Raw genomic sequence first — 11646 nt, 5'->3', positions numbered from 1 at the left:
TTGGCTACCTTGATTATCACTTCAAAAGTTTTTTTTCTCTTACTTAATTGGCCTCTCAGAGTTGGTAAGACAACTCCCACCTGTTCATGCTCTCTGTATGTGTGTATATATATCTCCTCGATATGTTTCACTCAATATGCATCCGAAGAAGTGGGTTGTAGCCCACGAAAGCTTATGCTCTAATAAATTTGTTAGTCTCTAAGGTGCCACAAGTACTCCTGTTCTTTTTGTGGATACAGACTAACACGGCTGCTACTCTGAAACCTTCTTTGTGTAGCTAACCTTGATTCGTGGGGAAGGCTCATTCTTCTTTTCCTCTGTGCAACCTTTAATGCCGGGGACCACTCCATCTTCCTAGCTGTGCAGGCATCTCTGGTTCCCTCCTGTCATGACTCTACTCTTACTGATCACACTGCTCTTCGGCTGTCTTTGAAGGTGGCTCTTCCACAGCCCGTGCTGCCTGGTGCTTGCAAAGCTCCATTCTTGGCCCTCCCTTCTATCCTCCTGTCTGCCTTTGTCACCTGCCATCTTTGCCTTCCCTTTAACCATAGGCATGGACACCGCACTGTGTGTATCTTTGAGATATCCCTGTCTGTGTTCTTTCTGTCTTGACCAAATGACGCTCCACTTCCTTCATCCAAATGTATCAAAGGCAGAAGTGCTGCCCTTGGCCAGGAAGAGCACTGTGAACCACAAACCTAGCTCCTTTATATGTGTTTGTGACTCACTTCCCAGATCTCTTTACTACATCCTTAGCATCATCGTTGATCCTGAATTTCCTTCTCCTTCCTGCTCTCCTGAGCCTGAACACCCGTTTGTTGCCACTTCTGCAGCACTGCCCTTGTGTGCCACTGGCTCTACTCCAGCTCTGCTGGAATTTTCACCCCTCCACCTCTCTCCTTGCTTGGACTACTGCAGTACCCTGTCGGTGACCGCTCCTGACCCCAGTGCATGGAGACTGCTGGTGCCTGCCCTCCCACACATGCAGCATCTCTGGGGCCCCACCTTTGTCTCACAGCATCATGAGCGGAGCTTTCCTTCTCATGCCATAATCCTGGCCGAGCTTTGCTGTTTGTAAGATCCCGCCCTTGACTTGCTCCCATTGATCTCACTGCTTGTGGATTGAGAGCCTTCTCCTCTGCTGCTCTTGCCATCTGGAGCCAGCTGTCCTGTTCTCGTCAACTTGCCTTCTCATGTCCAATTGCAGGTGGAAATCTCCCCCTGGAAATTGCTCTTCCCCACAGTAATTTTTTTGCTAACTCTTTTTGACTCCGCAAAGCACTCTTGAGGCTAGTTGGTAGGACAGATACTTTTAAAAGCAGACTTGCTTTAGCAGACAGTCTGAACAGATTTTTCAGGAAGAGCAACCGGCTGAACTGGATTCCTGAAACATAAGGTTTGAAAACAGAGACCCCTTATCTTGAGGACCGTGGTGTGTCCCCTGAACCCTTTGCTTTATTCTCTCCTCAATAGCACCAGTATCTTGGATCTGGTGCTAGAGGGAGAGCAGGTGAAGGATGCACATAAATTATTTGGGATAAGGTATGGTGGGAGGGAGAGTTCTAGATTCCGGAGTGAAGGTGAAGGGGCTGAAGGGAGCAATGGGCTGCCAGACGGGACTGGGGAAATGTGGTCGTGGATTTCCAAGGGGAGTGGATCAGATCTGGAAAATGTTAAGTGTCCCTTGTTTCTTGCTTGTGTTTTTTGCAGTGCGGCTCCATGACAGTATTTCAGAAGAAGGTTTCCACTACCTCGTCTTTGATCTGTAAGTGCCTCCCTTTGGCTCTGGTGCTTCGTGGCTGAGACAAAGCTGTGGCGTGCTGATTTAAGAGCAGAATAAAAGATCCTTGAACCTCTATTTTCCCCCCCTCCTTTCCCCACCAGGACCTGTACCCCAGCTCTTGACAACAAGGCTATAATCAGCTGACAAAGAACCTCCTCCTAAAATAGGGTTTTGGTCTTCTCTCCAGGGATAATAGTCACTGTGCAACAAAATCACAGGTGGTTTCATGCTGGGTTAAGGAGCTGAAGATCAGTGTGTCCTAGAGAAAAAGACTCATTGGACCTTAAACCGTTGGAAATATTGGCTGGTGTACAGTCCTAGCTTGCATGACTCTGTGTGTAGTGTTGAGCCTTCCCAGCTTCTTCTGCAGCGTGAACTCTGCATGTGAGGGAGGTGGACAGGGGTACAAGATGTGGGTGTGGAGAGGGGAATAGATGGGGTGCTTGTATGAGAGAGGTCAGAAAGTAGGACAGAGGGGTCCTGTGTGTGGGGATGGATGTAGGAACTGCCTGGCAGCAAATGTAGGGGTGAGAGGTATGTAGTATGGCAGTTTCTGACCTGTGTCTGCTATCTAATTTTAGGGAATGATGAGATTGTTCCAAGGGGGACAGGTTTCCTTTCCATGCCACAGATACAATAGGTGGGTTGGGGGGGAGGGCGCCCGGTGTGTTTATGGCATCTGTACTGGCTACAGTTACGTGGCTCAAGATGCTGGTGCCCACCGTGCTTATTTGCTATGGAAGTGGAACCCAGAGCACTGTGGATGTGAGTGCAAGGATGCCCTGCTGTTTGGGTAATGATCCCTTGTTGCTCTCGATGCCCTTTCTGACGTGAGTGGGGAGCTGGTGCTCTGAGGTTTCTGGCCCTGGCTCGCCCTTCCTCGGGATAATCCCAGGCAAAGATTCAGGCAGGCTGGCAGAGGGCAGCCTGGTACCCCAGGAGCAAGTGTGTACCCCTTGTGCCTCCTCGCTGCGCGTGGGAGTCTCCTAACCTCCCTTGGTCTGTCTCCTCCAGGGTCACTGGTGGAGAGCTCTTTGAAGATATTGTCGCCAGAGAGTACTACAGTGAAGCTGATGCTAGGTAAGAATCTGTGCTCAGACTCTCCCTGTTACGTGCCGATCATGTCAGAGAGTACAGCGTGTCTGCACATGGCCGTGTTGTAAAATAAATGCTCCCCATGTGGGAAACCCCTCCTCCGCATCCCATCACTAATGCAGCCTTTCAGCTGTAGCAGTGACAGATTCAGTGTAGCTGACTCAGTGTGGCGTTTGGCCGACCCCCTTTGCATACATTGCTTGTGTCTGGAGGGCCTGCTGCCGGCGTCTGTCTGACCTGGCTGCTGAAGGGGGAGCAGCGATGTGTGTTTGGAAGGGTAAAGCACAAGAGGAAGAATTGTTTTCAGTCACATTAGAGAACTGGAAACCTGGACTACTGACTTCTTAGCTCTACCAGGAACTCGTGCTCGCCTTAGGCAGTTCTGTGCAACTAACCTGTGCCTCAATTTCTCCATATGTAAAATGGAGGTGCTTCTTGTCCCAGTGTGTGTAAAGCATTCACAGCCTCTGCTGATAGGTGCTTAGAAGCACAAGGCACAGTATGGGAAGGAAAGCTTTTGGTTCTCAACTTTAAACAGACTTAAGTCCTGTCCCCCCTCTGTGTGTCCCCTACCTTCACCCCTGAAGAGTTGGGCTTCCCTAAACGAGTCTGGACTGGGCTCGCTCCTGACGTCTCTGGCCATCCCTTAATTGTTGGTTGACAGTATCCCATTTCACATCAGTCCAGGTGTGGGCTCTGGATACCTAGTCTGCTTCCAGAGATGGGGGCATTTGAAATGGGATCTCCAGCTCTGGTCTGGGGGAGACGGGAAGGGGGGAGCAGAGGCCTATGGTGAAGTTTCATGGAACCCCGCCCTGCCCCTGCGAGCTATCCCTGCCTGCCTTTGGCTGGAGGGGGAGCTGAGGAGAGCCTGGGAGGAGACGGGAATAGCCGGTGTGCGGCAGCGATGGAGCGAGCACCATTGGGGTGCCTAGGTTGGAGTGACAGTGCGGCACTTCAGGTGTGAGATGCACTCCTGGAGCTGCTCTGTGGCATACATAAAAGAACAGAGCGTGGCCCTTGCAGGCATTTCCAGGGCAATGTTTGGGTGCTCGTTTGCCCCTTCTGTGGCTCAGTTAGAGCCTCCCCCTGCTGCCTGGCTCTGGAAGTGCAGCATTACACATCACTCTCCCCTGCAGGATGTGCTGCGACAGGCCACTGTGTGCTGAAGGTGAGGAAGTCCGGGGGGGCAGGTGCTCTCTGAGGGAGCGGGTGATGTTAGGAGCCAGGAGCCCTTGGGATGCGTTTAACAGCTCTGGGGCTGTTGCAGACGTGTTTGTCCCAGACCGAGTGATGTTCCCTGGCTCATCCCATTCAGTCCAGAGGGGGTGGGAGGTGATTGGATTGTCCCCACCTACACACAACCACCCCGTGCCCTGGAGGGGGATGGGAATGAGGAGCAGTAGTGAGGAACACCACTAGTGGCAGAGGAGGGGGACCCTGGTTAGGTTAAGGGAAGAGGAGAGAATGGGGGGCTGCTTCTTGTCTGTGCCTACACAATGCCCTCTTGTCCTCTCTGAGGGTGCTTGATCCCTCCAACTCAAGCTGGGCTGATCGAACCGTGCCCACGGAGCCCAGCATTTGCTGAGCAAGTACAAAGCCCTCCCTTTCTAGCCGCACGCCAAGCTGAGCTGAATTCCAGAGCAGGCTGGGAGAGCGAGGTTCGTGCCAATCCGTCTCGCTTGGCTCGCCTGGGACACCTCGCACTTTTGCCATTTTTGGCCAGAAAGTCTCTCGCTCAGGCTTGGCTCTGTTCTAATTATACATTTTTTTTTGTTTTGGGAGCGGGGAGATATTCACAGAATCTGACCTGGTGGCTTGTGCTGCCAATTCCAGTGGGAGGGGCTGGTGGGTTAACGATATACAGTGCAGCAACTTCACCCATTTCCAATCTGTAAGATCCATAAAGAAACCCCGGGCCCCTGAGACTTGGAAAAACATCTGCTTATTCCCAACGGGGCGGCCGCTCTGGCTTCTCCAGAGTGAACTATCAAGGGAGGCCGACCACCCCCACTTCCCACAGATGGGCTCTGACTGCCTGGCCTCAGGAGCTGTTTAAATCTGTGCTCCTTTCCACATCAAAGAGGCTTCCTCTCTCAGTATGACACCTACGTAAATGCTGCTGCATCTGCTCCAGCCCGAGAGCTCGGGAACCGCTATCCGGCTGACTAGCCTCCTCCAGCAATCTCAGTTGTGTGTGTGTGTGTCTGGTGCACGCGCTCTGTGGGTGTAACATTGTCCCTGACAAGCCAAGTGTAAATAACATCTTGCTCCTCTCCCTGTGGCGTCAGTGCCAAGAATGGCACTGGTTTTCTGTGGGCTGGGGGAGTGCGGCACGGTGCACTCAGCAGAGAGCAAGTCTGTTTTTCAGCTTCTAACTCCCTAAGTGGGATCTGTACTTAAAAGGCGCCCGGCTAGCGGGTGCGTGTGGGGGGGGGGAGTGCGTGCACATTGTGTATGTAAAGTGCTTGAAATGCTGCTCTGAAAGCCGTGTCAATTGGCAGGCGCCCAGATTCTTCGTCCTGAGCTTGATGGAGTAGGCTGCTGTTTCATGAAAGCTAGGGCCGGGCCTAGCAGCATGTTTCTGTGGCTTGGCCTTGTTAGCCCAACCCTGAGCTACTGCTTACACAAGCGCGGACGCATGTCCTCAGCTGATAAAACAAACACGGTGCCTAACGCCAGGGAGAGGGGAAGGAGGTGGGCAGGGAAAGGGGTCAGTGGGATGGTAGGAGGGGGCAGTGAGGTCCTGCTATCTAAGCCCACTGTTGAACTGTCTTTGAAACCCTGTTGCTAAGCAACAAAATTCCAGCTGTGGTAGTTTGGCAGCAGCTGGTGGGCATGATGGGGTTGGAGGAGCTGTTTGAGGGCAGGTAACTGCTGGGCTTGACCCAGAGTCCCTGAACTCCCCCTGCAACGGTTGGGAAGGGTGGGGAAGTGGAGGTTAGAGGCTGAGAGTGTGTGTAACCCTGTGTGTCTCTCTCCTTTTCTCCCTCTGCTCGTCTTGAAGCCACTGTATTCACCAGATACTGGAGAGCGTGAATCACATTCACCAGCATGATATCGTGCACAGGGATTTGAAGGTAATGCTGCCTTCACTACTCAGGAGGGGGACGGCAGTCGGTGTCATTGGCAGGAGCTTCGGTGGCTGATGTCTGCATCTTGTGTTGCTGGCTAATCGGAATTCTTGCTTGTGCTGGGGCATGGAGGTTCCTGAAGCCACCAGTGTTCTCCTTGGGGTTTCCCCAGAGGGCGGGTGGGCTCCCATAGAGCCATAGCTCAGCGGCAGCCTCTCTGGGCGGCAGCTTCAGGTGCGGGGAGGGCGCAGCATTCAGAGGGTCTCATACTGGAATTGGTTAGAGTGAAGGACGCTTTCTGGTCTGCCACTAGAGAGCCTGGTGAGGACCTGGGGCCTGGTGTTTAGTCTGCCAGGATGATTCGGTTTGCATAGCGCATGGATATATTGATTCCACACTTGGATTGCCAAAGACATGCCATAGGGCTAGGCCAGGGTCATGCAACATGAGTCTCTTGTGCCGGTCTTTCTTGTAGCTGATCAGTAGAGCCTTATGAGTAAGGCTGCATGTCGGTTACGGAATTCACGGATTCCGTGACTTTCCATGACCTCCACGACTTCTGCAGCGGCTGGTGCTGGCTCAGGGGTTGCCCTGAGCTGGGCAACCCCTGGGCCAGTAGCAGCAATTTGGGTGTATGGGAGGGGGCTCAGGGTTGTGGCAGGGGGTTCGGGTGCATGGCGACGCTTACCTGGGGGGCTCCCTGGCTTCCCCCCAGCATGTCCCTGCAGCTCCTAGTTGGAGCGGCCAGGGGAGCTCTGTGTGCTGCCCGTACCCACAGGCGCCGCACCCGCAGCTCCCATTGGCTATGGTTCCTGGCCAGTGGGAGCTGCAGAGCCAGCGCTTGTGATAGGAGCAGCATGCGGCGCCCCCCTGGCCACTCCTCCCCCTAGGAGCTACAGGGACATGCCGGTTGGAGCCAGATAGGGAGCCTGCCAGCCTCGTTAACCCTTCCCCCATCCCTCCCCCCATGCAGCACCAGCAGGATCTCGGGCTGTGCATCGCCGCCTCCTCCCCTCCCCCCCGCACCAATGGGGGTCCCTGGCCACGTGCCTCCCCACTCTTCCACTGCAGCACCAGCGGGAGTCCCGGGCCAGCACCCAAGGCGCCCCCGGCCCGCCCTTCCCGAGCACCTACGGTGCCCCAGCCCAAGTTTTAGTTAGGGGTATCTAGTAAAGTCATGGTCAGTTCATGGGCAGCGAATTTTTGTTTACTGCACATGACCTGTCCATGACTTTTACTAAAAATACCCATGGCTAAAATGTAGCCTTACTTACAAGTTTAATCAAACAGCTGATCCCAGTAAGCACTGGCTGAATCAGGCTTCTGCAATGCCACAGCACACTTATGCCTCCAGAGTCCCCTCACAGGAGAGCTTTCAACTCCCTTCCCGTGGAGTACCTGCTGCTGTACTGGGAGTTGATCTGACTCCAAAAAGTGAAAGTTTTGCACCAGGAGGCCTGTCTGTCCAGCAGCATACTCTGTCTTGCATGGGAATGTGACGGCCAGAAGCTGCTCTGCTAGGCCTGGTCTACACTGGGGGGGGATCGATCTAAGATACGCAACTTCAGCTACGAGAATAGCGCAGCTGAAGTCGACGTATCTTAGATCGAATTAAAATTACTTACTTTGCATCCTCGCAGCGCTGGATCGATGGCCACGGCTCCCCCGTCGACTTTGCTTCCGCCTCTCGCACTGCTGGAGTTCAGCAGTCAACGGGAGAGCGATCGGGGATCGATTTATTGCGTCTACACTACACTACACTAGACGTACCCTAGATTACTACAAGGTGGCGCCCCCTTCTGGCACTGCTCTGCTTTATGGTGAGAAGGTTACATGAGCCTGGGAATCTGAAGAGAGCAACCTCAGCAGAAGCAGGATATAAAAAAATACCTTCCAGAGGGCACAATATAAACACGTCTGGAAGCTATATGGTGTCAGTGAAGCCTGCACCCTCAAGGGTGGAAAAGGTGACCACTGGGCATGCTAATGCTCAAGGCCAGGGAGTCTATGGAAGCCCGGGTGGTTCTTTGTGCCACAGGATAGCAGAGTCGTTTTCCACTGTAGGCCTGCACTCCAGTCGGTATGTTGCAGTATGAGCACAGTGCTTTCCTGCTCGCTTCTCCAAAGGCCTCCAACGGGATGGATGTGAAAGGTCTGACAGGCTCCCCAAAGCCAGGGAGTTCTGGTAGAATTGGCCAGCAGGTGGGCTCCCGAGATTGTTAGTGTGTTCCTCCTCACGTCCAGCCCAGTTCCCTGAAGCTGCTCCTCAATCTCTGTCATTCTGCTTTTAAAAAATAAATTAGTCCATGCTCTTTGCTTCACACATGGCCCCTAGGGGCTCAGCCCTCATCAGCTGCCCACCGTAACAGACCACAAGTAGTCTAGAGCTGCAGAGCTCAGGCGTGTTTCTATTTGATATTCTGCTTTTTGCCCTCCTCTGTTACAAACCAGTCCTAAGGAGCAACCCTGCAATAGCAAATCAGCACACCTGGCCCATGGCTTGTGAGCGTCCCTGCAACTACAGAGTGTTCCAGATAGGGTGACCAAATGTCCCATTTTTAAAGGGACAGTCCCGTTTTTTGCGACTTTTTCTCATATAGGCGCCTATTACTCCCCACCCCCTGTCCTGTTTTTTCACAGTTGCTATCTGGTTACCCTAGTTCCAGAGGACTGCACTTGTGCATGTGGAGGTGGAGAAATTTGGGAATAGGTTTCAGATTCTGCAGGGCTGTAGTGAAGATCAGGGGGGAGATAAGTGAAGTTGATCATGGCCCTTTTTAAAGTAGAACCCTGGGTGTTGCATTGGCATGAATTAACTAATGAGAGGAGAAGCAGGATGGTTTCAGGAGGTGCTATCACAGCAGGTATGTCTTGCCTAGGAAAAATGGTCATGCTTAGGTCTGGCTCAGCTCACTCACGAGAGCTAAGCCCCACCTACACTCAACCCGTTTCTAGGGTTAGGGAATGGTAACAGCTTGAGCTTGACTTCAGCCAGCGGGATTCTAGCCTACAGAACATGCAGGTGGATATGCATGTGCACACAGCTGGAGTCCCACTGAAGGGGTTTCTCTCTATGTAGATTACTGCAGGGAACAGGTGGAGTTTCGGAGGGATTTAGCTAGCATGAATTGCTGAGCCCAGCCTAAGCGCGACCACCGTCCCTTGTTGAGACATATGCAGTGTGAGTTGTGGGTGGGAGGGAGATCCTAGATTTCCCACTGGGCTTGTCTCTGCGATAGCTGCAGTGGCACTGTCCCCGCCGGCCCAGGGAAATGTGCTGGCTCCAGTGTGAAGTGGGGCCTGACTCTCAGGCAGGGGTGAAGGGACATGTATTTCTAACTCCCCACCATCTCCTTGCAGCACAGGCAGAGTGGAGGGCTAAGCATATCCGACCTCCCTCTCTGCCTCCTTATCCCACCCTCAGATTTCTCCCCCCCCATGCACCTAAACCACCACCTGCGCAGTGCAGGCAGGGATAGGCTTTGTGTGCATGCCTCACCTACCCCATCCCCACTGTGCAGGTGACTGAGCCACACCCCCTCCCTCACCCAGCAGGACTGCAGTTATAAGTCACCATGGGAGACAGATGCCCTGCTGTGCAAATGACCTCCAAGGAATGTGATAATCCAGTTCCTGGATTTCCAGCCTTCTGTCCTGCTGGAGGCCACCTTTTCCGCCCCTGTCTCATTGGTGCCTGCCTGCTGAAGACTCCAGTCTGTATAGTTTGTTATATCCTGACCAACATGGGTGAGGTTCTGGGCTCCTCCCACTCCTGCCCTTTCCAGCACACCCCTGTCCCTATCTGTAAGTGCAGTGCGAACTCCATTTCCTGCTGAGCTGCTGCAGCCAGTGTCTTCAGGGCATGTGTGTTAGAGGCAGGGTCCCCTTTGTGAGCTGCCCTGGCAGGCAATGCCTCAGCCTGGAGGAATGTTTTGCAGCCACTTTAACCCCTTCGCTGCTTTCTCCAGTTGAAGCCTCCAGAACACAACTGAGTTCCTCGAATGCCTGAGGTTCTATTTGGGTGACATCCTTTTTCCTAATACTTCAGAGGTGGGGGTGTGGGGTCCCATCTCTGGTATAAGGTGTTTTCGGGAGGTAGGAGAGCAGCAGCATCCCATCCCTGGCACAGGGAAGGTCTTGTTGCTCATCTATGGAGAGGGTGATGTGGGAGCATTTAATAAACTCCTGTAGACAGGAGTTCACCACTCGAACAAATGGAGCTTTCATTAGCAGCATCAGCAGCACTGCAGTGAGCTATGCTGAGAGGCACTCTCCATAAATCTACTGCCTGACTAGACTGTGCCTTCCCACATTAGATCTCTCTTTGGCAGTCCTTATCATATTTGCTTGTCCACTGCCTTGGGGACTGTGTGATGTTCGTGGGGAGCCACATCACTGCAGATTGTTGTATCTGCTGCATCATTTTCTCTCTGCATGGATGTGTTGGAATCATGTCCTGGAGGGACTGTGCTGTCAGCGCCGCCTGGTGTCAGCACTGGGTGTGTGGGTTGGGCTGGGAGAGGCGCTTGCATTGCACGTGAGAGCAAAGGGAGATGAGATGAGCCCTTCCATCACCGAGGCCATTGGCGATAGCTGGGCCTTAGGCTGAATGGCTGCTTTCACACAGGGCCCTTGCCTGAATTTAAACAGATTGAAACACTGAGGAAAGGAGATTAATGTGGATTTCTCTTTCTCCCACCCCTCCCTCCTTTCTCTTCTCTCTCCTTTCCCCAGCCTGAGAACTTGCTACTGGCGAGTAAGTGTAAGAGTGCCGCTGTCAAACTGGCCGACTTTGGACTGGCTATAGAAGTGCAGGGGGAGCAGCAGGCCTGGTTTGGTAAGAAGAAGATCTGAGCTTTTCCTTTTCTAGCTGCCCCTTCCAGCCTCCTTTGTACATGCCAGGGCTTAGGAAGGGTCTAGTTTATTTGGGCTTGACCTCTTCCAACTAACTATTAGACGAGTTCAGTGCCACACCTTCCTTGCCCGGCACCCCTGCTTCTGGGGCCTTTGGACTGGGTAAAATGGGAGCAAGAAAGAAAATATGACCATATATGAGCCTTAAGGATGAATCTCCTCTCTTGTTTTCCTTCCCAAATGTACAGTAGGAGTTAGTCACAGAGGCTGCAGGGCCGGCTTTAGGCCAATTCAACCAATTCCCCTGAATTGGGCCCCGCGCCCAAGCCCCGGTACAGTGTACCAGCGTGGCCCAGCTTCCCCAGGGGACAATTTAAAGGGCCTGGGGTTCCCAGCAGGGGCTGGAGCCCCAGGCCTTTTAAATTGCCACCAGAGCCCCACTGCTGGAGCCCTGGGGTAGGGCTGCGGGGCTCTGGGAGCTATTTAAAAAGTCTTCCCCAGGGCTCCCTCGGCTATTTAAAGGGCCAGGACGGTAGAAGCAGGGGAGCCCCGGGCCCTTTAAATAGCCCCCAGAGCCCTGGGGTAGTGGGGGGCTCAGGGGGCTATTTAAAGGGCCGGGGCTCCAGCTGCCTCTGCTGCAGCCCCGCACCCCCTGCCCTGCCCTGCCCACAGCCAGCCCCTGTCTCCAGCCAGCCCCTGCTGCACCCCCCGCCCTGCCCGCAGCCAGCCCCTGCTGCACCCCCCGCCCTGCCCGCAGCCAGCCCCGCCCCCCCGCCCTGCCCACAGCCAGCCCCTGCCGCACCCTCTGCTCTGTCTCCAGCCACTCTGCCGCACCCCCCT

General features: G+C 53.8%; 1 protein-coding gene across 14 annotated transcripts in view; it reads left to right on the top strand.

Moving 5' to 3' along the window:
- Positions 1 to 11646, top strand: part of CAMK2G (calcium/calmodulin dependent protein kinase II gamma) — a 161669-nt gene that overhangs the window by 85980 nt on the left and 64043 nt on the right. For all 14 annotated transcript variants that reach the window (XM_024218716.2, XM_029912870.1, XM_024218709.2 and 11 more), the window contains exons 4-7: positions 1711 to 1765; positions 2798 to 2863; positions 5886 to 5958; positions 10687 to 10789. In XM_024218716.2, the coding sequence (XP_024074484.1) occupies positions 1711 to 1765; positions 2798 to 2863; positions 5886 to 5958; positions 10687 to 10789 (297 nt within the window). The remainder of the gene's footprint in view (positions 1 to 1710; positions 1766 to 2797; positions 2864 to 5885; positions 5959 to 10686; positions 10790 to 11646) is intronic.

The sequence above is a fragment of the Terrapene carolina genome, unplaced genomic scaffold (genome assembly GCF_002925995.2).
Source record: "Terrapene carolina triunguis isolate 2854851 unplaced genomic scaffold, T_m_triunguis-2.0 Scaffold310, whole genome shotgun sequence".
Classification (NCBI taxonomy): Eukaryota; Metazoa; Chordata; order Testudines; family Emydidae; genus Terrapene; species Terrapene triunguis.
Note: the sequence above shows the minus strand (reverse complement) of the source record. Positions and strands in the feature narration are given on the sequence as shown.